Source organism: Bos indicus, chromosome 3 (assembly GCF_029378745.1).
Source record: "Bos indicus isolate NIAB-ARS_2022 breed Sahiwal x Tharparkar chromosome 3, NIAB-ARS_B.indTharparkar_mat_pri_1.0, whole genome shotgun sequence".
In the NCBI taxonomy this organism is placed as follows: domain Eukaryota; kingdom Metazoa; phylum Chordata; class Mammalia; order Artiodactyla; family Bovidae; genus Bos; species Bos indicus.
The window spans coordinates 16,206,669-16,231,327 of record NC_091762.1 but is presented as its reverse complement, the minus strand read 5'-3'; the positions used below and the strand labels follow the sequence as shown (position 1 = coordinate 16,231,327).

The window sequence follows — 24,659 nt, the reverse complement described above, 5'->3', positions numbered from 1 at the left end:
AGAAAAGGCAGAGGAACCAGAGATCAAATTGCCAACATCCGCTGGATCGTAGAAAAAGCAAGAGAGGTCCAGAAAAACATCTAGTTCTGCTTTACTGACTATGCCAAAGCCTTTGACTGTGTGGATCACAATAAACTGTGGAAAATTCTTCAAGAGATGGGAATACCAGACCACCTGATCTGCCTTTTGAGAAATTTGTATGCAGGTCAGGAAGCAACAGTTAGAGCTGGACATGGAACAACAGACTGGTTCCAAATAGGAAAAGGAGTTCGTCAAGGCTGTATATTGTCACCCTGTTTATTTAACTTCTATGCAGAGTACATCATGAGAAATGCTGGACTGGAAGAAGCACAAGCTGGAATCAAGATTGCCAGGAGAAATATCAATAACCTCAGATATGCAGATGACACCACCCTTATGGCAGAAAGTGAAGAGGAACTCAAAAGCCTTTTGATGAAAGTGAAAGTGGAGAGTGAAAAAGTTGGCTTAAAGCTCAACATTCAGAAAACGCAGATCATGGCATCTGGTCCCACACTTCATGGGAAATAGATGGGGAAACAGTGGAAACAGTGTCAGACTTTATTTTTCTGGGCTCCAAAATCACTGCAGATGGTGACTGCAGCCATGAAATTAAAAGACGCTTACTCCTTGGAAGGAAAGTTATGACCAACGTAGATAGTATATTCAAAAGCAGAGACATTACTTTGTCAACAAAGGTCCGTCTAGTCAAGGCTATGGTTTTTCCTGTGGTCATGTGTGGATGTGAGAGTTGGACTGTGAAGAAGGCTGAGCGCCGAAGAATTGATGCTTTTGAACTGTGGTGTTGGAGAAGACTCTTGAGAGTCTCTTGGACTGCAAGGAGATCCAACCAGTCCATTCTGAAGGAGATCCGCCCTGGGATTTCTTTGGAAGGAATGATGCTAAAGCTGAAACTCCAGTACTTTGGCCACCTCATGCGAAGAGTTGACTCATTGGAAAAGCCTCTGATGCTGGGAGGGATTGGGGGCAGGAGGAGAAGGGGACGACAGAGGATGAAATGGCTGGATGGCATCACTGACTCGATGGACGTGAGTCTCAGTGAACTCCGGGAGTTGGTGATGGACAGGGAGGCCTGGCGTGCTGCGATTCATGGGGTTGCAAGGAGTCGGACACGACTGAGCGACTGATCTGATCTGATCTGATGACTATTCTTGTAGAGTTGTACATCTCTGGTGAAAGGACAGACCACTTCAGTTATTGAATCTGGACAATTGCTTTTTTATATGGAAAAATATGAAATTATATCCATGCCTTACCTCATACACAAAAATAAACTCTAGATGAACCATACTTACATGTGAAAACCAAAGCTTTAAAACTTTTAGGAAAAAGTATAGAAGAATCTCTTTATAACCTCAGAGTAGAATAAGACTTGTTAAGGCATACAGAAAAAAAGAGGAGTGATAAATTAAAATTATGAACTTTAGCTTCTTTGAAAGATAATACAAAGGAAGATAAATTCAATCCAAAAAACTGGAAGAAGATACTTGCAGTAATATAACTGACCAGGAAAGGGGTCATCAGACTTTGGCCAGTGGCTGTCTGCTTTTATGCCGCTGGTGAGATAAGAATTTTTCTTTCAATTAAACTTTTCTTTTTGAGGTAATCGTAGATTCACATGGAGTTAGTTGTAAGAAACAGTACCTAGATTCCCTGTACTCTTTACACAGTTCCCACAATGGTAACATCTTACAAAACAATCTCACAACGGGATATTGACACTGATACAGTCAAGGTACAGAACGTTTCCATCACTACCCCAAGCATCCTTCCTGTTATAGCCGCACCCACCTCCCTCCCATCCCCACCTCCACCTTAGTCCCTGGAACAACTAGTCTGTTCTCTATTTCTTCAGTTTCGGGAATGTTATGTGAATGGAAAAACATTGTATGTGACCTTTTGGGATTGGCTTTTTTCTGTCAACATAATTTTTGGAGATCATCCAGGGGCTGTTGCGTATACTAACAGTTTATTCCTGCTGAGTGGTAGTCTATGGTGTGGATGTACAAAGTTTGCTTAACCATTTACCCATTGAAGGATATCTACATTGTTGCTAGGTTTTGACTATTACAAATAAAATTTGCTATAGATCTTCATGTATAGAGTTTGTGTGTTTCTCTGGGATAAATGCCCCAAATTAAAATTGCTGAATAGTATGGTCATTACATGCTTCCTTTCTTAAGAAACAGCCAAACGGTTTTCAGTGACTGTATCATTTTACATTTCACTGTGAATGTATGAAGGGTTCTCAGACACCCCTCCAGGATGTCACGTTTAAAGTTTAGCCACTCTGGTAGGTATATTTGTGATATCTTATTACAGTTTTAATTTGCATTTCCCTGATGCTAATGCTATTGAAGACCTTTTCATGTGCTTATTTACTATTAGTATATCACCTTTGTTGAAATATCTTTCTTTTTATTGCCCATTTTCTAATTGGATTGTTTGGGGTTTTTTTGCCATTGAAGTTTGAGAGTTCTTTATGTATTTTAGATACTACTCCTTTGTTGGATACATGGTTTGCAAATGTTTTCTCCTACTCTGTAGCTCATTTTTTTTCATCTTCCTAATAGGATTTTTTGTAGAACAAAGGTTTTAAATTTCAGTGAAGTCCAGTTTATTTATTTTTCCTTTTATGAATGATGCTTTTGTTGTCAGGTCTAAGAGCTTTTTGGCCAGCCCTAGCCCAAGCAAAGATGTTCAACATCATTAGTATTGTTGTTCAGTCTCCCAGTCGTGTCCGACTTGGAGACTCCATGGACTGCAGCACACCAGGCCTCCTTGTTCCTCACCATCTCCCAGAGTTTGCTCAAACTCATATCCATTGAGTCAGTCATGCCATCCAAACATCTGGTCCTCTGTTGCCCTCTTCTCCTCTGCCCTCAATCTTTCCCAGTATCAGGGTTTTTTCCAGTGAGTTGGCTCTTTGCATCAGGTGACCAAAATATTGGAGCTTCAGCTTTAACATTAGTCCTTCTAATGAGTATTCATGGTTGATTTCCTATAAGATTGACTGGTTTGATCTCTCTGCTGTCAAAGGGATTCTCAAAGAGTCTTCTCTAGCAGCACAGTTTGAAGGCATCAATTCTTCAGTGCTCTGTCTCTTCACGGTCCAGCTCTCACAACTGTATATGACCACTGGAAAGACCACAGCCTTGGCTATAAGGGCCTTTGTCGGCAAAGTGATGTCTCTGCTTTTCAACACACCGTCTAGGTTTGTCATAGCTTTCCTGCCAAAAAGCAGTCCTCTTCTGATTTCACGGCTGCAGTCACCATCCACAGTGATTTTAGAGCCCAAAAAGAGTAACTCTGTCATTACTTCCACCTTTTCTCCTTCTATTTGCCATGAAGTAATGGGGCCAGATGCCATGATCTTGGTTTTTTTTAATATGTAGTTTTAAGTTGTCTTTTTCATTCTCTTCCTTCACCTTCATCAAGAGGCTCTTTATTTCCTCTCCAATTTCTGCCATTAGAGTGGTATCATCCACATATCTGAGTTTGTTGATGTTTCTCCCACCAATCTTGATTCTAGCTTGTAACTCATCTATCCTGGCATTTCTCATGATGTGCTTACTGTATAAGTTAAATAAACAGGATGACAACAAACAGCTTTGTTGTACTCCTTTCTCAATCCTGAACCAGTCAGTTCCATACTGGGTTCTAACTGTTGCCTCTTGACCTGCATACAGGTTTCTCAGGAGGCAGCTAAGATGGTCTGGTATTCCCATCTCTTTAAGAGTTTTCCATAGTTTGTTATAGTCCGTACAGTCAAAGGCTTTAGTGTAGTTGATGAAACAGAGGTAGATGTTTTTCTGGAATTCCCTTTGCTTTCACTATGATTCTGCAAATGTTGGCAATTTGATATCTGGTTCCTCTGCCTTTTCTAAAGCTTAGATGTCTGGAAGTTCTTGGTTCACTTAATGCTGAGGCCTAGCGTGTAAGATTTTGAGCATGACCTTCCTAGCATGGGAGATGAGTGCAATTGTCCAGTGGTTTGAACATTCTTTAGTACTGCCCTTCTTGGGAACTGGAATGAGGATTGACTATTTGACATTAGGAAAATGTAAATTAAAACCATAAGAAGATATCACTATATATCTATCAGGCTAAAATTAAAAAGTGACATCCTGGAGGGGATGTAGAGAACCCTTGATATGGTGGGAATGTAAAATGGTACAAAGATTTTATCCTATTTTAAAAAGTTATGTGGCTTTACATTGTAAAGCCCCTTTTGATTTTGAGTTAATTTTTGTATATGCTTTGAAACTTAGGTCGAGTTTTTTTTTTCTTATGTTCAGTTTTTCCAGCACCATTTCCTCCATTAAATTGCTTTTGCAGTTTTATCAAAATTGGGAATATTTATGTGGACCCATTGTTTTTTCATCCTCCTTCATGGATCACAGCCTTGTCATGGCAAAGGGACTTGCATAACTCAGTGAAGCTATGAGCCATGCCATGTAGGGCCACCCAAGATGGACGGGTCATAGTGGAGAGTCCTGACAAATTGTGGTTAAGTGGAGGAGGAATGGCAAACCACTCCAGGATTCTTGCCTCAAGAACTCCATGAACAGTATGAAAAGGCAAAAAGATATGACACTGAAAGGTGAACTCCCCAGGTCAGAAGGTGTCCAATATGAAATTAGGGAAGAGCAGAGGGCAGTTACTAGTAGCTCCAGAAAGAAAGAAGCAGCTGAGCCAAAGTGGAAATAACGCTCAAATGTGAATGTGTCTGGTGGTGAAAGTCAAGTCCAGTGCTGTAAAGAAAAATATTGCATAGGAACCTGGAATTAACATTAGGTCCATGTATCAGGGTAAGTTGGACATGGTCAAGCAGGAGCTAGGAATCAGTCAACTAAATGATCTCAGTTCATTTCCAAGGCAAACCATTCAGTGTCATGGTAATTCAAATCTGTCCTTCAGCCACTAATGCCCAAGAAGCCGAACGGTTCTATGAAGACCTACAACATCTTCTAGAATTAACACCAATAAAGATGTCCTTTTCATCATAGGGGATTGGAATGCAAAAGTAGAAGTCAAGAGATACCTGGAGTAATAGGCAAGTTTGTTCTTGGAGTACAAAATGAAGCAGGACAAAGGTTAACAGTTGTGTCAAGAGAACATGCTGGTCATAGCAAACACCCTTTTCCCATAACACAAGAGATAACTCTACACATGGACGTCACCAGATGATCAATAGTGAAATCAGACTGATTATATTCTTTGCAGCTGAAGATGAAGAAGCTCTATACAGTCAGCAAAAACAAGACCAGGAGCTGACTGTGGCTCAGATCATGAGCTCCTTATTACAAAATTCAGGCTTAAATTGAAGAAAGTAGGGAAAACCACTAGACCATTCAGGTATGACCTAAGTCAGATTCCTTATGATTATACAGTAGAGGCAAGAAATAGTTTTGAGGGATTAGATCTGTTAGAGTGCCTGAAGAACAATGGGCAGAGGTTCATAGCATTGCACAGGAGACAGTGATCAAGACCATCCCAAAGAAAAAGAATGCAAGAAGAAAAGTGGTTGAGGAGGCTTCACAAATAGCTGAGAAAAGAAGACAAGCAAAAGGCAAGGGGGAAAGGGAAAGATATACCCAACTGAATGCAGAGTTCCAGGGAATAGCAAGGAGACATAAGAAAGCCTTCTTCAATGAACAATGCAAAGAAATAGAGGAAGACAATAGAATGGGAAAGACTAGAGATCTCTTTAAGAAAATCGGAGATACCAAGGGAACATTTCATGCAAGGATGGGGATGATAAAGGACAGAAACAGTAAGGACCTAACAGAAGCAGATGAGATTAAGAAGAGGTGGCAAGAATGCACAGAACTATACAAAAAGGGTCTTAATGATCTGAATAACCACGATGGTGTGATCACTCAACTAGAGCCAGACATCCTGGAGTGTCCAGTCAAGTGGGCCTTAGGAAGCATTACTATGAATAAAACTAGTGGAGATGATGGAATTTCAGCTGAGCTATTTAAAATCCTAAAGGACGATGCTGTTAAAGTGCTGCACTCAGTATGCCAGCAAATTTGGAAAACTCAGTAGTGGCCACAGGACTGGAAAAGGTCAGCTTTCATTCTATTCCCAAAGAAGGGCAATGCCAAAGAATGTTCAAACTACTGCACAATTGCACTCATTTCGCATACTAGTACGTTTATGCTCTAAATCCTTCAAGCTAGGCTTCAGCAGTATGTGAACTGAGAACTTCAAGATGTACAAGCTGGGTTTAGAAAAGGTAGAGGAATCAGAGATCAAATTGCCAACATCCATTGGATCATAGAAAAAGCAAGGGAATTCCAGAAAAACATCTGCTTCATTGACTACGCTAAAGCCTTTGACTATGTGGATCACGACAATTTGTGGAAAATTCTTCAAGAGATGGGAATACCAGACCACCTGACCTGCCTCATGAGAAACGTTTATGTGAGTCAAGAAGCAGCAGAATTGGACATAGAACAACTGGTTCAAAATTGGAAAAGGAGTATGACAAGGCTGTATATTGTCACTCTGTTTATTTAATTTATATGCAAAGTACATCATGCGAAATGCTGGGGTGGATGAATCACAAGCTGGAATCAAGATTGATGGAAGAAATATCGACAACCTCAGATATGGAGATGATAACACTCTAATGGCAGAAAACAAAGAGGAACTAAAGAGCCTCTGAAGAGGGTGAAAGAGGAGAGTGAAAAACCTGGTTTAAAGCTCAACATTCATAAAATTAAGATCATGGTATCCAGTCCCATCACTTCATGGCAAATAGAAGGGGAAAAGGTGGAAACAGTGACAGATTTTATTTTCTTGGGCTCCAAATGACTGTGGATGGTGACTGCTGCCATGAAAGTAAAAGACACTTGCTCCTTGAAAGGAAAGCTACAACAGATCTAGACAGTGTATTAAAAAGCAGAGACATCACTTTGCTGACAAAGGTCTGTGTACTCAAAGCTATGGTTTTTCCAGTGGTCATGTATGGATATGCGAGTTGGACCATAAAAAAGCCTGAACTTTGAAGAATTGATGCTTTTGAACTGTGGTGTTGGAGAAGACTCTTGAGAGTCCTTTGGACTGCAAGGAGATCAAACCAGTCAATCCTAAAGGAAATCAATCCTGAATACCCATTGGAAGGATTGATGCTGAAGCTGAGGCTTCCATATTTTGGTCACCTGATGCAATTAGCTAACTCATTGGAAAAGACCCTGTGCTGGGAAAGATTGAAGGCAAAAGGAGAAGAGGGCAGCAAAGGATGAAGATTGTTAGATGGCAGCCCCGACTCAATGATCATGAATTTGGGCAAACTCGGGAAGCTAGTGAAGGACAGAGGAGCCTGGTGTGCTGCAGTCCGTGGTGTCACAGAGTCTGACAGGACTCGTGACTGAACAACAACAACACATTTCTGGGTCCTCAGTTTTGTTCCATTGATCTACATGTCTAATGTCTCATGTAGTCTCAGTTACTATAACTATAAGAAGTATTGAAGTTAGGAGATTGCTTCTACTTATTGTTTTTCAATATTGTTTTAGCTGTTCTAGTTCTTTTGCCTTTGTATATAGATTTTAGGATAATCTATACCTCCACTAATTTTGACTGGAGTTTTTTTTTTTTTGTTTTTTAAAGCTTTTAATTTTTTATTGGGGTACAGCCAGTTAATAATGTTGTGACAGTTTCAGGTGGACAGCAAAGGGACCCAGCCATACACATACATGTATTCATTCTCCCTGCAAACTCCCCTCCAATCCAGGCTGCTGTATAACATTGGGCAGAGTTCCATGTGCTGTACAGTAGGTCCTTGTTAGTTATCCATTTGAAATATAGCCGTGTGTACATGTCTATCCCAAACTAACTATCCCTTCCCCGCCAGCAACCATACGTTTGTTCTCTAAATCTGTGACTCTCCTGCTGTTTTTTAAGTTCAGTTGTATCATTTCCTTTTAGATTGCACATATAAAGGATGTCAGATGATGTTTATGCTTCTCTGTCTGATTTACTTCACCCAGCATGAGATGTTGCTGCAAAAGCCATTTTTATTCTTTTTAATGGCTGAGTAATATTCCATTGTATATGTGTATCACGTGTCTATCCACTCATCTGTTGATGGACATTTAAGTTGCTCCCATGTCTTGGCTGTTGTAAGCAGTGCTGCAGTGAACCTTGGAGTGCATGTATCCTTTTGTATCATGTTTTTCTCTGGATATATGCCCAGGAGTGGGATTGCAGGGTCATATGATAGCTCTATTTTTAGTTTTTTAAGCCACCTCCATGGTGGCTGTACCAATTTACATTCCCATCCACAGTGTAGGAGAGTTCCCTTCGCTCCACCCCTCTTGACTGGAGTTTTGATGGCAATAGCTTTAAACTCATGTGTTAGTTTAAGGAGGATTGATATCTTTATTATATGTTGGGAGTTCCAGTCCATGAACATAAATACACAGTATGTGTTTCCATTGATTCAGACCTTTTTTTTGATTTCTTAAATCAGACTGTATAGTTTACAGCATACAAGTTCTAATATATTTTATTAGGTTGACACAAGTATTTAATTTTGAGTGATTATAAATGACACTGTATTTTTGGTTTCGGTCTCCTTGTTCATTGGTAGTGTATAGAAATATAATTTTTTTCTATTTACCTTATATCCTGTTACTTTGCTGAATTTATTAGTGATAGGAATTTGGGGGTTTTTTGGTAGATTTCTTGGGGTTTTCTGTGTAGACAGTAATGTCATTTGCAAATAAGGCCAGTTTTATTTTACTTTTTTTTCTTTCTGATCTGTGTGTCTTTGTTTCTTTTTCTTAGTACTGGCTAGATTCCCAGCACTATGCTGAAGTAGAGTAGTGAGTGTGGATATCCTTGCCCTGTTCTTTTAGGGTAAAAAGATTCAGTCTTTCACAATAAAGCATGATTTTATCATAGGTTTTTGGATGGATATTCTTTATTAAGTTGAAGAAAGTGTCCTCTATTCCTGTTTTTCTGAGAGTTTCCTTTTTTTTGAATCATGAGTCATTGTTATAGTAGTTTCTTATGATTGCTGTCACAAAGTACCACAAGCGGGGTGGCTTAGGACAACAGCAGTTGATCGTCTCATAGTTCTGGAGGCTAGAGGACCAAAATTAAGGTGTCAGCAGGGCGAAGGTCCCTCTGAAACCTGTGGGGAAGTTATTCCTTGCCTCTGCCTAGCTTCGGGTGGTTTGCCAATAATTCCTGGTGTTCTTTGGCTTACAGGCGTCACCCCAGTCTTCCGTTTCACGTAACACGCTCCTTACGTGTCTTCATGTGGGCTTCCATCTGCGTCGGGCTCCATGTTCAGGTTTCCTCTTTCCATAAGGACACGCTCGTTTTGGGTGAGGACCCGCCCTAGTGACTTCGTTTTACGTCTCTTAGGTCTATAAAGGTCCTGTTTCCAAATAAGGTCACAATCTGAGTACTAGAGCTTTGGAGCTCCACAGATATTTTTTGAGGGGGCAGAAATAATTCAACCTATAACAGATGTTGAATTTTGTTGAATGTTTTTTTTCTGTATTGAGTGATATGAATGTGTGATTTTTCTTGTTTAGCCTGGTTAATATGGATTACCTTGACTGATTTTTCACATATTGAACCAGCCTTGCATTTCTGGACTAAAACCCACTTGGTCATGGTGTATAATTATTTTTACATATTGCTAAATTCTATTTGATCATACTTTGTTGTGGATTTTTGCATCTATTTTTCATGAAGGATATTGTTCTTTTGTGGGTTTTTTTTTGTGTGTGTGTGTGATACTATCTTTGGTTTTAATATCATGGTAATACTAGTCTGGCATGCTGCAGTCCATGGGGTTGCGAAGAGTAGGACATGACTGAGCAACTGAACTGAATACCAGTATAAATGCATTCTATAAAATGAATCAGGAAGTGTTCCCTCCTTTTGGAAAAGACTGTATAGAACTACATTAACTGTTCTTTAAATGTTTGGTAGAATTCTCTAGTAAAACCATCTGAGCTTGGAGGTTTCCTTGTTCTTTTCTTTTTTTGGGGCGGGGCTGTGGGATCTTAGTTCCCCAACCAGAGATTGAACCTGGGCCCCTGGCACTGAAAGTGCCAAGTCCTAACCCCTGGACTTCCGGGGAATTCCTGAGTTTTTTTTTTTTTTTTTTAAATTATAAGTTCAGTTTCTTTAACAGTAATGGGGCTCATCAAATCAACTATTTCAGACTGGGTGAGTTTTGATAGTTTATAGTTTTTAAAGTGGTATATTTTGTATTAAGTTGTCAAACTTCATGTTTGTATTTATGTGTAGAGTTGTCCTTTATGTTCCCTTGGTATCCTTTTGATATCTGTGAGGTGTATATTGATATCCCATTTGTTTCTGATTTTGGCAATTTGTGTCGTCTTTTCAGTCTTACTGGATGTTCATTAATTTTGTCAATCCTTTCAAAGGATCCAGCTCTTTGTTTTATTGATTTAGCCAGAAATTTAAGGAAATCTAAGTAAATGGGGAAAAAGGAGCAGTTAATTCCTGGAGAAGGTTGTATAAGGATAAAAATAATCATAATACATTTTTAGTATTAAAAATTAAAAATTTTCATGGTGTATAACTTGATTCAGCAGCAGTTGGCATTTACATAGTCACATAATAGTGAGAACACTGGAGGGTTTGAGCACAGAATGACCTAGCCAGATTTAATCAATTTATACTAAAAAATCACCTATTGAAGTATCATTGAATTATTACATAAAATGAACCCCTTTTAGGTGTACAGTTTGATGAATTTACTACCGTCACAGTCAAATATAGACCATTTCAGTCACCCCAAAGATTCTCTTGTGCCCTTTCCCTGTTTCGTGGCCCCAGGCAATGACTGATCTGCTTTCCATCAGTTTAGATGAGAGTTATCCTTTTCTAGAGTTTGGTGTGGATGGACTCGTGCCATACGTGCTTCTTTGTGTCTGGCTTCCTCCACTCAGCAGAATGTTATTGAGAATCATCCATGTGGTCACACCATCAGCAATTCTTCCTTTTATTGCTAAGTTGTATTCTGTTGCATGGATGTGCCACCATTAGTTCATCTGTTCACTTAGATTTAGGTTTTAAAGGGACCCTGGGGAAGAGACTCCAAGGGCCTGGAAGCAGAAGACGTGTCTTGGGTGGTACAGGTAAGAGATGCAAATGCCTGTTACTCCGGCTGCAGTGTCATAGGGTGAGCACATCCCTACCTTAGGACCTCAGGCGTCCTCGGCAGGAAGGCTCATCTCCCAGATGCCTGCGGGTTTGCCTTCTCAGTTCATTCGGGCCTCTGCTCAGCTGTCACGCCCTCCCCCACGCTTGCCCTCTTGTCCCTCTCCTTGCCTTGTGAATCTTCTTTGCCCTTATGGCCATCGACCTTATACTTCTTTGTATACTTCTTGTCTCCTGCCCCCACCAGATTGTGAGCTTTGTGATGGCTGTGTCCAGAACGAACGCATTGTATAGATATGTGTGGAGTGACTCGGTGTAGCTCCCCAAGGTCAAGGCCTGTGTCTATTCTCTTTGTCCCTCTGAGCCCAGCACATAGAAACGCAAGAAGTACAAGGTGGTACTGGGTGGCAGGAAAGCAGTTGATGGTTAAGCTCTAAGTTTTAAATTTCCACTAGGATATGCCTGTCAGGGAGCTCCAGGTGTGGTTCCCCAGGTAGAGACAGGACCTTAAAAGTGATGGTCCAGGGTGGACGCAGCAGGCCAAGGGTGTTGCAGTGAGCAATCCCAGGGAGGCCACTGCTATTCTGAGTGTCACACGAGGTCGGTGCCCCCAGCCCCCAGAAGCCTTCTGGCCACGGACCTTTGTGTGCCCTATGACTTCCCTTCCACTGCTGGGACTTCCCTGCATGCTTCTGGAGCAGGCCACCTCTTGGAATGCTTGGCCAGCTGGTAGCAGTGTCCCAGAACAAAGTAGACCATTAACAGCTGTTGACTGATCGGGGCGTAGAGTTACTGTGCTTGTGGCAACAACAGAACTTAATTAAAATCGGCTGGTTTGGCAGTTCCTGAGGTGCTGCCTCGGTTGCTGCAGCTTCTAGGTGGCCACTTCTGTGTTATGCGTATCCTGAAATGTGACGTTTGTTTTTGAGTGATGTGTCTGCTCTGGTGGTTGGATGACAATTGTATAGATTTTCCTCTGAAACTGAATTTCACAAACTGACAAAATAGGCTTGTTATATTTATATCTCTCAAATCATGAGGGAATAATAATTAGACCTGGAATGTTTTTCAGTGTTTCTGTATTAATAGTAATTTTTAGCTTGACACCCCTGCTGATAATTGGTTCTTGAGATTGGTATATGGAACTGCCTTGCTAAGTGCTAAGTCACTTCAGTCGTGTCCGACTGTGTGACCCTATGGACCATAGCCCGCCAGGCTGCTCTGTCCATGAGCATTTCCCAGACAAGATTGCTGGAGTGGGTTGCCATTTCCTTCTCCAAAGGATCTCCCTGACCCAGGTATTGAACCTGCATCTCTTAAACATCTGTCTCCTGCATTGCCAAGAAAGTTCTTTACCACTAGCGCCACCTGGAAAGCCCTATTCAAATAAAAAGGCAGCTTCCGTCTATGGGGTCGCACAGAGTCAGACACGACTAAAGCGACTTAGCAGCAGCAGCAGCAGTGCTTGGCTAGAGCAGAGTTTTTACACTCACTTTGCTTTGTCGTAGGTTAACAGAAGGCAATGGCAACCCACTCCAGTACTCTTGCCTGGAACATCCCAGGGATGGAGGAGCCTGGTAGGCTGCAGTCCATGGGGTCGCTAAGGGTCACACATGACTGAGCGGCTTCACTTTCACTTTTCCTTTCAGGCATTGGAGAAGGAAATGGCAACCCACTCCAGTGTTCTGGCCTGGAGAATCCAGGGACGGGGGAACCTGGTGGGCTTCCGTCTGTGGGGTCACACAGAGTCGGACACGACTGAAGCAAATTGGCGGCGGCAGCAGCAACAGCAGGGGCAGAATGATTTCACGTGGAGATTTTATCTGGGCTCCCTTGGTTGACTGTGGTAGTTCGCCTTCGCGGAGGGCTCACTCTGCGGGCTCTGTAATGATTGCTTTGCTGTATGAACCTGTTTAAACCCAGCAATAGGTGCTGCTACTCTCCTGTCCTACGGACGAGACGCCAAGGAACCAGGCCAAAGTTAAGGAGCTCGATCCTTAAAGTTCTCGATCCAAGATTGGAGCCCAGTCTTACTCCAGAACCTGCACTTTTAGCCTCTCTGTTTTAAAATTCTGTTTATTTATTGGCTGCATTGGGTCTTCGTTGCTGTACTTGGGCTTTTTTCGGTTGCGGCAAGCAGGGTCTACTCTCTGGGTGTGGCCCAGGGGCTTCTCTTTGCGGTGGCTTCTCTTGTTGCGGAGCACGGGCTCTAGGGTGTGCGGGCTTCAGGTGCTGTGTCGCCTGGGCTTCGTTGCCCTGCAGCATGTGGGATCTTCCTGGACTGAGGACTGAACCTGTGTCCCCTGCATTGGCAGGTGGACTCTTAAGCTCTGGACCATCAGGGAAGTCCCTTAACCTCTCTTCCATTTATCAAGCATCTGTTTTGTGTCGTGTCCTGAACAGATGCTGACCAAAGTAGATCCTCACATCAGGTATGATTCATGGTATTGAAGAGGAAACCAAGGTTTATATTAAGAATTTGCCCCAGTTCATTTCTCCTTCCTCCCTCCTCCTTTCTCTTTCCTTCTGTCTCTTTCTCTCACATATATTTACTTAACATGTCTCAGACACTGTTCCCTGAGGTTTCCTTGGCCATGAAGGTAGTTGTCAGAAGAGAGTTGTGGTTCACATCAGGCTTAAATTCCAGTGGAAATACACATACAGTAAACCCGTAAAAAAGTGAATAAATAAGAAAATGCCGTCCCGCCCCCAAAAAAAAGAGGAAAAAGAAAATGTCAGATAGTATTACCAACCAGGGTTCTTGGCCTCCTTAATCTGTAGAAATTGATTAGAGGCCAGACAAGAAATTCAGGCAAGGCTTTACTGGGTCCCCCTCTGCAGCAGCACCAGGAGGGGAAACGAGCACCAAGCTCTCTTGCTAGTTCCCAAGGTGGGCTCAGCTGGGTCCTTACATGGGGTGAGCAGGGGCGTGTCCAGGGCTCAGGCCGGAGAGGTGGCTTCGGTGGTGAGCCCATGTCTTTGTGCATGGGGCAGGTACAGCAGCCTGCTTTTGCTCCCAGTCTTCAGAAGCGGCATTGGGTTTGGGTTTCCCATCTTTTTCGTATCTTGTTGTCCATGATTCTCCCTGACTGCACGCGCACGCAGTTATTTTTAGTCCCTTAGAGTTTCCTTGTATTTTATTGTTGGAGGAGACATTTGTCCGGTTGCGAGCACTGCAGCAAAGGGTCCCAGGCCCAGCCTGTCTCAGTAGGAAGAGGCAAACGTAGGACTAAAATGAGGTGAGGTGATGGAGAGCAGAGGGGCCACTGAAACGGCTCTTAGGGTTCCTCTCCGTGAGGAAGTGGCGGCTGAGATCTGGGTGTAAAGTCAGCCAACCGTGGGAAGACCAGGGAACGAACATGCTAGACAGAGGGACTGCCTGCACATGCCTCAAGGGTGAGTGGGCAGAGAAGAGGTCAGTGGAAAGAGGGTAGATCATGGTGGCCTTGGCGGGCCCACGTGGGGACTTTGGGTTTTCTCTGTAAGCACAGTGGGAAGGTGCTTGGTGGCCACAGTAATGGGCAGAGAGAGCGGGCTGGGGGGTGGTTTGGGTGGTGAGAGGATGAGGGGGTCCCCCGCTTCCAGTTGCTTCATCAGGAACTTCCTGATGAAGAAGCAAGTTCACAGGGTGGGTGTTGGGTGTGAGGTGTGGAGGGTTTGAAGAGCGGAGGGGGTGAGGTGTCATCCATTGGAGGGAAAGAAGGAAACTCACTAGGGGCTTATGGAAGGATTGTGGCATGTCCACTGGAGAACAGCGGCTGTGTGTGTTCTCTGGCAGTGGGGAGGTGTGGGGGAAGCAGGAACGTAGCCGGGCAGGCAGATCTGTGGGTGTAACCAGGGTGGGGGTTTTCCAGATCAGGACAGTTGACAAAGGGAAGCCAGTGTGGATTGGGGGCTGCAGGTCTGTAGTCTGTCTCAACCCAGACCTGCACCAGAGTAGCCATCCCTACCCCTTTCTCCTCCTCTTTCCGGAGAAGTGCCCACAGGGGCCTTGGGGCTAAGCAGTGCTGGGCTTCTGTGCCTGCAGGTCCTGGTGAGCGTTCCTGGCAGCATGCCCTCCCTCCCCGCTCCCTGCTCCTGAACCTCCTGTCTTTACTTGGCTCAGGATCCCCTGAGAGAATGGAGAAAGCGGGATGGGGGGTCCCCAAAGTCAGCTGAAGCCTGTGTCAGTCCAGGGGCTGTTGCTGGTCTCATCCAAATCCACTTGGAGAGACCCAGTATGTAAACAGTGAGATGAACACCGCCATGTCTGAGTGATGCCTTTTCTCTTTCTCCCTAGATTTCAGAGAAGGCCTCTGCTCAAGGATTTGCTGGAACCACTGGTGAGATTCCCCAGCTGCCATCTGTTCCCAGGATGTGCCTTTGCAGCTCCCGATTTACCTCTCCCAGCCTCCTTCCAGCTTTGTCCCGCATTGACCCCTCAGTGTGGAAAATATTTTTATTCCTCTAGGATGCCTTCTTTTTTTTTTAAGATTTTTTTTTTTTGATGTGGACCATTTTTAAGGTCTTTGTTGAATTTGTTACAACATTGCCTCTGTTCTGTGGTTTGGTCCCTTGGCCATGAGGCATGTGGGATTCTAGCTCCCCAACCGGGGGCTGAAAACGCACTCCCTGCAGTGGCGGGTGAAATCCCAGCCACTGGACCACCAGGGAGGTCCCTGGGATGCTTTGTTGACGAAAGATCATCCAGCACACCCTCCCCTAGAGGGTCTAGAGGCTGAGACCGGGCAGGATGTAGCTTCACCGCCCATCTCATCCTACCTCTGGGGTCTCTTGAGGAGGAGGTGGGGGGCAGCCCTCTGAGACCGCCCTGGTGCCTCCAGGACTCCACTTTCTGCCTTCCAGCTTGTCCACAGCTCACTCCTAAAGCTTCTGGTGAGCCCTGTGAGACAGAAAAATCCAAGACAAGCTTCTTTGCAGTTCCCATGGAAATGAGGTGAGCGGAGGTGTAGAGGCCACCAGCAAATGGCAATTGCAAACGTCTGCTCGGTCCCTAGAGGGTGGGGGCAGGGATGGTATGAGGGTGGGGAATCAAGTTTTCAGAACTCCCGCATCAGACCCAAGCACTAAGGCCGTGACCCATCGTGACTTACAAAGTCCGTCTCCTTTTCTGTATGGTGATGGCCTGGGACTCTCCCCACCCTGGATGCCCTGAGATCAGAGTGTCCGAGGCACTTGTCTTGTCCCCACCCTGGGGAGGGCCACAGCCCTCTTGTCAAGGTGACTCTCCTGCCCAGCATCCCCAGGACAGGCGGTCAGATTGTTCTGTGTTCACCCCCTTCCCTCTGTTCCCTGCCCTTCGCACAGAGGGTCCTTCTTGGTGCTGCTCCTAAGGGAATGTTTCCGAGACCTGGGCTGGCTGGCCACCATCCCCAGCATCAGCGGGGAGGTGGGGCTGTTGGTGACCAGTACTGTCCCTCAGACCCCCTTCTTCTGGGCCATGCACATCACTGAGGTACGGGCTTACTGGTGGTCCTCTGGGGCTTGGATCCCTCCTCGTGCGGCCCCCCTGGGGTGAGGATCCACAGGGGCCGTACTTTGATCCCTGGTTCGGCCTCACTCTCTCTCCCACCTCGTACCTTGGGTTCCCTTGGGGTGGATCAGTGGTGCTGATGTAACAGGTGATACCTGCCAAGACAGACGTGTGATACGGACAGGCAGCGAGGCCCGCGGCGTTTGTACCGTCCACAGACACTGCACCAGAACATGCAGGCCCTGTTCAGCGCCCTGGCCGAGGCGGAGGAGCGGCAGCCCTACCTGCAGGACTCAGCGGTGCGGCGCGGGACGCGCGGTCTGGCCGAATACCACCTGGGCGATTACGGCCCGGCCTGGAACAGGTGTGTGCCGGGCAGGGCTGGAGGCTTGCCTCTCCATCCTGCGGACTCCCGTGTCTTTGCTGCTGCTTCTCTCAAGATCATTCCTGTGATCACCTCTCCACCCAAGGCAGGGAACAGCATAGGAAGCTCTTTCTCTTCCTAGCCCAGAGCTTCCAGCCCTCTCCATGAAGACTGCTCTGTGTGGCACCAGGTGGGACAAACCTCTTCTCCCTCCCTCTGGCCAGGTGCTGGGTGCTGGACCGCGTGGACTCCTGGGTGGTGGTCATGTTCGTGGATTTTGGCCGATCGGCCACCATCCCTGTGCAGTCCCTGCGCACCCTGGACGGTGATAACTTCTGGACCATCCCCCCGCTGACTCAGCCCTTCATGCTGGAGAAAGGTAAGGCTCCCTCCACCCTCCTCCAGAGGACCCAGGGGACGGTAGATGCTGTGCGTTCCTCCGGGCACCTGAGCGGGAATGGCTTCTGCGTAGGGGCAGCCAAGGCCCCTGGGATGCCTTCCCTTCAGGCTCTGTTGTTCTGGTCTCACCCTAGTTTTCAGCATCTGCCCCTTGCCGAGCGTTCTGGAGAATTTGGTTTTCATACCTGGTCTCTCCGAACAACAAGATCTGGGAGGGGACCTCAGGTGCTGCCTGAAGGCTGGGTTCTCTGGGTGGGGTGAGGGGAGGGCAGGCCTCCCACTCTTGCTTCTGCCAGAACTGCTCAGCTGCCATCTATTTCATGTACATTGAGTTTCGCTTAAGATTTCTTCAGAGAGGGATTCTTTGTAGAAGAAAAGTGGTATTTGAAGACCAATGATAGGGGTTAGAGCAGTGGACACAAGGCTGTTCCCTGATGTGATGTTTATCATTTTATGTTTTTTAACTGAAGTATAATTGATATACAATATTGTGTTTCAGGTCTACAGCAAAGGGATTCAGTTATTTGCTGCTGCTGTTCAGTTGTCCTGTTTGACTGTTTGTGACCCCCATGGACTGTGGCATGCCGGGTCTCCCTGTCCCACGCCAGCTCCCAGAGTTCACCCAAGTTCATGTCCATTGAGTCAGTGATGCCACATCCGACTGTCTCATCCTCTGTCACCCTCTTCTCCTTTTGCCTTCAGTCTTTCCCAGCATCAGAGTCTTTTCCAATGAGTTGCCTATTGACCAACTCAGGTGGCCAAAGTATCGGAGCTTCCAGCTTCAGCATCAGTCCTTCCAATGAGTATTCAGGGTTGACTTCACTTAGGACTGACTGGTTTGATCTCCTTGCTGTCCAGGGGACTCTCAAGAGTCTTCTCTAGACCACAGTTCAAAAGCATCAGTTCTTCGGTATTCACCTTTCTTTATGGCCCAACTCTCACATCCATAGTGGAAAGACCATAGCTTTGACTACGGATCTTTGTTGGCAAAGTGATGTCTTTGCTTTTTAATATGCTATCTAGGTTTGTCCTTTAATATGTTATTTAGCCTTCCTTCCAGGGAGCAAACAACTTTAATTTCATGGCTGCAGTCACCATCTGCAGTGATTTTGGAGCCCAAGTTGACGAGAAAATCTGTCACTACTTCCACTTCTTCCACTTTTATTTGCCATGAAGTAATGGGACCAGAAGACTCTTGAGAGTCCCTTGGACTGCAAGGAGATCCAACCAGTCCATTCTAAACGAGATCAGCCCTGGGTGTTCTTTGGAAGGAATGATGCCGAAGCTGAAACTCCAATACTTTGGCCACCTCATGCGAAGAGTTGACTCATTGGGAAAGACTCTGATGCTGGGAGGCATTGGGGGCAGAAGGAGAAGGGGACGACAGAGGATGAGATGTCTGGATGGCATCACCAACTTGATGGACGTGAGTGTGAGTGAACTCTGGGAGATCTGGGAGATGGACAGGGAGGCCTGGCGTGCTGCGATTCATGGGGTTGCAAAGAGTCAGACACGACTGAGCGACTGAACTGAACTGAACTGAATGGGACCAGATGCCATGATCTTAGTTTTTTTAATGTTGAGTTTTAAGCCAGTGTTTTCACTCTCCTCTTTCACCCTTATCAAGAGGCTCTTTAGTTCCTCTTTGCTTTCTGTCATTAGAGTGGTATCATCTGCAAATCTGAGCTTGTTGATATTTCTCCCAGCAATCTGATTCCAGCTTGTAACTCATCCAGCCCAGTGTTTCACATGATGTACTCTGCCTATAAGTTAAATAAACGGGGTGACAATATACAGCCTTGTCATACTCCTTTCCCAATTTTGAACCAGTCAGTTGTTCCATACAGGGTTCTAACTGTTGCTTCTTAACCTGCATACAGGTTTCTCATGAGACAGGTAAGATGGTCTGGTATTCCCGTCTCTTTAAGAATTTTGAAATTTGTTACGATTCACACAGTCAAAGGCTTTTGTGTAGTCAATGAAACTGAAGTAGATGCTTTTCCAAAATTCCCTTGCTTTCTTTGATCCAACGAATGTTGGCAGTTTGTTCTCTGGTTCCTCTGCTTTTTCTAAACCAAGCTTGTATATCTGAAATTTCTCGATTTAAGTACTGCTGAAGCCTTTGAAGGATTTTGAACATAACCTTACTAGCATGGGAAGTGAACGCAATTGTCCAGGAGTTTGAACAGTCTTCAGTGCTGCCCTTCTTTGGAACTGGGATGAAAACTGACTTTTTCCAGTCTTGTGGCCACTGCTGGGTTTTCCAAATTTGCTGACATATGGAGTGCAGCACTTTAACACCATCATCTTTTTGTATTTTAAATATCTCAGCTGGAATTCCATCACTTCTACTAACTTAATTGGCAGTAAGGCTACCTAAAGCCCACTTGACTTCACATTCCAGGATGTCTGGCTCTAGGTGAGTGACCACACCATTGAGGTTATCTGCATCATCAAGACCTTTTTTGTACAGTTCTTCTGTGTATTCAGTTGTGTGTGTGTGTGTGTGTATTTATATATATCTTTAAGTTTCTTTTCCATAAGAGGTTATTACAGGATATTCACTGTAGTTCCCTGTGTGTGCGTGCTCAGTCATTTCAGTAGTGTCTGACTCTTTGAGACCCTGTGGACTGTAGCCTGCCAGGCTCCTCTGTCCGTGAGATTCTCCAGGCAAGAATACCAGAGTGGGTTGCCATGCCCTCCTCCAAGGGATCTCCCTGACCCCAGGGTGAAATCTGTACCTGCCTGTGTCTCCTGCATTGCAGGCAGGTTCTTTACCCACTGAGCCTCCTGGGAACCCCCATAATTCCTTGTGCTATATTTTAAATCCTTCTTGTTTACCTGTTTTACATATAATGGTTCAGTTTAGTCACTCAGTCGTGTCCGACTCTGCGACCCCATGAACCGCAGCACGCCAGCCTCCCTGTCCATCACCAACTCCCGGAGTCCACCCAAACCCATGTCCATCGAGTCGGTGCTGCCATCCAACCATCTCATCCTCTGTCCTCCCCTTCTCCTCCTGCCCTCAATCTTTCCCAGCATCAGGGTCTTTTCCAGTGAGTCAGCTCTTCGCATTTGGTGCTCTATTAATTCCATACTCCTAATTCATCCTTTCCCCACCCCGTCGGTAACCATAATTTTGTTTTCTGTGTCTCTAAATCTGTTTCTGTTTTGTAAATATTTTCATTTGTTTTATTTTTTAGACTCCAATTATAAGTGATATCACATAATATGTGGCTTTCTCTATCTGACTTCCCTTAATATGATAATCCCTAGATCCATCCCTGTTGCTGCAGATGGCGTTGTTTCGTTCTTTTTCTGTGGTTTCTTTGTCCACTCCTCTGCTGATGGACACGTAGGTTGCTCTCATGCCTTGGCTATTATAAATCCTGCTGCTGTGAACTTCAGGGTGCATGTATCTTTTATTTATTTGGCTGTGTTGGGTCTCAATTGTGGCTTGCGGGATCTTTTCAGATGCAGCAGTGAACTCTTAGTAGCAGCATGCAGGAAGGATCTAGTTCCCTGACCAAGGATCAAACCTGGGCCCCTGGCATTGGGAGTGTGATGTCTTAGCCCCTGAACCCCCAGGGAAGTCTCTGGGGCACATGTATTGTTTTGAGTTGGGAGTTTTTGTTTTTTCTGGATATATGCCCAGGAGTAGGATTGCTGCATCCTATGGTAACTCTATTTTTAGTTTTTTAAGGAACCTCCATACTCTTCTCCAGGGCTTCCCAGGTGACTCTGTGGTGAAGAATCTGTCTGCCAAGGCAGCAGACACAAGTTCGATCTCTGGGTGGGGAAGATCCCCTGAAGAAGAAAATGGCAACCTACTCTAGTGTTCTTGCCTGGGAAAATCCCACGGACAGAGGAGTCTGGCAGGCTACAGTCCAGGGGTTCCAAAAGAGTCGGACAGGATCTAACAACTAAACGACAACAATAAATACTGTTCTCCATAGTGGCTGCACCAATTTATATTCCCACCAACAGTACAGGAGGGTTACTTTTTCTCCACACCCTCTCCAGCATTATTTGTGAACTTGGTGAAGATGGCCATTCTGACTGGTGTGAGGTGATAGCTCATTGTGGTTTTGATTTGCATTTCTCTAGTAACTAGCTATGTTGAGCATCTTTTCATGTACCTATTGGCCACCTCTGTGTCTATTCAGGTCTAATGCCCATTTAAAAAATAATTTTATTTATTTGGTTATTTTGGCTGTGCTGAGTCTTCGTTGCTGCGCAAGCTTTTCTCTCGTTGCGGCAAGTGGGGGCTGCCCTCTCTGTGCGCCCGCTTCTCACTGTGGTGGCTTCTCTCGTTGTGGAGCGCAGGCTCGAGGGCACATGGTGTTCAGCAGTTGAGCACGTGGGCTCAGTAGCTGCGGTTCCTGGGCTCTAGAGCACCGGCTCAGTAGTTATGCATGAGCTGAGTTGCTCTGCAGTGGGTGGGATCTTCCTGGACCAGGGATGGAAACCGTGTCTCCTGCATTGGCAGGCAGATTCTTTACCACTGAGCCACCAGGGAAGCCCCTAATGCCCGTTTTTTTATTGGGTTGTTTGTTTTTTTGATGTTGAACTGTATGAACTGTTTGTATATTTTTGAAATTAACCCCTTGTTGGTTGCATCATTTGCCAGTATTTTCTCCAAGTCTGTCTGTTGTCTTTTTGTTTTATGGTTTCTTTTGCTGTGGAAAAGCTTTTAAATTTGATTAGGTTCCATTGGTTTATTTTTGCTTTTATTTCTCTTGCCTTGCGAGACTGATCTAAGAAAATATTGCTATGATTTTTGTTAGAGAATGTTTTGTGTTCTCTTCTAGGAGTTTTATGGTGTCATGTCTATACTTAAGTCTTTAAACCATTTCGAGTTTATTTTTGTACATGATGTGAGGGGTTGTTACTTTAGATCTGGACACCTGTGGGGCCTCAGTTCTGCAACCTTGAAATGGAGAGGCCACTTCTTTGCTCTGGCTCTTCTCAAGACTGGGGTTTAAGTGAGATGTGAAAGGGTGAAAGAATGCTTTAAGGGCCTGAGGAGAAGTGGATGTGAAGAAACACACACACACAAACTAAGATGGAAAAGTGCAGCAAGTGCAGCGCCAAGCCTCCCTGCTAGGCGTATGGGCTTGTGCCCAGCGGTGAGGGGGCACCACCCAGAGGTCGCCTTGGGTCATTGCATGAAGAGGCTCAGCTTGGGGACTCACACAGCAGACAGGGCTGGGGAGCTTCTTGTAGGCCGAACCTGACTGCTCTGGTGTTGGAGGGTAGCCCAGAGTAAGGAGCCCCCTGCCCTTTAAGAGCAGCTCCAAGCCTGTCAGAGGGGCCAGAGTGTGCAGCCCAGGTGGGGGGCTGCTCAGCTCTCATGTGGACTGTGGTCCTGAGGCCAGGTGGGCAGGTGTACAATTTTATGGATGGGGAAAGTAAGGCTCAGAAAAATGAAAGGGACTCCTTCATGTTTCATAGTAAGAAAACGGCCTGGGTGAGGGTAGAACTGAGGTCTACCCCTTGATATGAGCCAGTTGCACGCATACAAACAGCCCCAGAGTGTGGGGGGGTGGGAATGGCATGAGCTGAGTAAGGGCAGACTGGATAAAGGCGAGTGTCTGACCAGCGCCCTGCCCTGCCTTGTCCCAGCAGGTAGGAATGCTCGCTCGTCATGGTATAAAGGCTCTCTGTCTTTTAACTTACATCTCTCCAGCCAAAACTCAGAGCCGAGTTGAGTGAACCGTTTTCTGTCCCCAGAATTTCCATTAGGAAATGTGCAATCTCAGATACCCGTAATCATTTTAACAAGTATAATGCTTCCTTTTATGTGCTCTCACTTTGCCCTCCCCCTCTCCTCCCTCTTCAGTGCTGATTATCTCACGTTATCCTGGCAGCTGGGAGTGAGCTCTGACTAGCAGAGACTTGTCCGCATGAGTTGGTCTGCAGCCAGAACCCTTTCCTGCAGCCCCAGCCTCTCACTTCCCTCCCTTGCTCCTCCTGCCGGACCAAGAAATACCAAGGTTTTGTTCTTGAATTTTGTTTTGCAGGTATTTTGAGTTCAAATCAGGTTATCCATCGCATCCTCAAAGGGAAAATCACTGGTGCTTTGAACTTGGAGGTAACGGCCCTGTGTCTACTGTTCCTTCCCTCCCACCCCAGGGTCTCAGCTGCAGCCACCCCCTGGCCTCAGCCTGGATGCTGCATATTTATCTGTTATTCCTGTAGAGGAAGCAACCTGAAGTTGTCCAGGGGTTGGGTGGACTGCCTGGGGGGGCGGTCCTTCCTTCCCACTCAGATTTTCTCTTTCTCTTCCAGTCACACATCCTGAAGTTCGAAGAGTTTGAGTGACGTGGCTCCAATCAGCATGTTCCCTCTCCTGTCTAGATTCTACCCACCCTGCCCTTTCACTCTTGAGGCCTTGGGGGTGCCCAGGACTGATTGGATACCCCTTTGCCTTCCCCAGCTCACTTCTCAATGTGTCGTGTGTCTTCACTGCGAACATTTGAACCAAACAGGGAAGCTTCCATGAGGTTGGAGGTCTGATGTAGCCAGTGTATTTTTTCTTTTTTTTTTTGTAACCCCAGAGCATGATATAAGTTGTCCTGACAGATTCTGGAGAATGAAGGGGCCCACTGCTTAATTTTCCTGGCATTCCATCATAGAATCAGGTAGGGAGATCTAAACATTGATCTGTTGGTTTGGTGAATAAATTGGCATGCTTCACATTTGGGGTGACTGATTCCTATCTAACCACCAACCCCCCAACCTTGCCCTCTAAAACTGAAGCCACAGACTGGGAGCTGCCATGTGCCAGCTATTCAAACCTTGTGTGGGACATAGATGTACACTTGCGTAAGATAAGTTTCTTTTCTCTTCGCCTTCTTGGTAGACAGAACACTGGTTCCGGATGATGCGGCCTTTTTTTTTTTCCCTTAACCATGTAACTTCACTAGGAGCCTAACGTAAGGTCATAGAAAGGACTGCTAAGTTTGATGAGAAAAGTGGAAGATCTTCTTGGAGAGTTGCTGTTTATATAGCTATAGCGCACAGGAGCTGGCGCTTCCCTTTACATCAGGCGAATGTGACCCCCCATTCTTTCTTTAAATAATAATTTGATTAGAGCCAAACTATTTAAATAATTTTATTTGTTCCATCCTTTGGTAGATGAGAAAAATACATTACAAAATACATCGTACAGAGGACAGCTCACAGCACACATAACTAAAAACACAGCCTATAGTACGT

The 24,659-nt window shown here is 45.2% G+C and overlaps 1 protein-coding gene across 4 annotated transcripts in view; it reads left to right on the top strand.

Moving 5' to 3' along the window:
- TDRD10 (tudor domain containing 10) overlaps positions 1–24,139 on the top strand; it is a 53,199-nt gene extending 29,060 nt beyond the window's left edge. For 3 of the 4 annotated variants that reach the window (XM_019954421.2, XM_019954428.2, XM_070785581.1), the window contains 7 exons: positions 15,482–15,524; positions 16,048–16,138; positions 16,510–16,657; positions 16,894–17,039; positions 17,264–17,418; positions 23,462–23,532; positions 23,730–24,139. In XM_019954421.2, coding sequence (XP_019809980.1) covers positions 15,482–15,524; positions 16,048–16,138; positions 16,510–16,657; positions 16,894–17,039; positions 17,264–17,418; positions 23,462–23,532; positions 23,730–23,762 — 687 coding nt within the window. In that variant the 3' untranslated portion in view covers positions 23,763–24,139. The other variant, XM_070785583.1, reaches the window with a different exon arrangement.
- Positions 24,140–24,659: the final 520 nt, after the last annotated feature.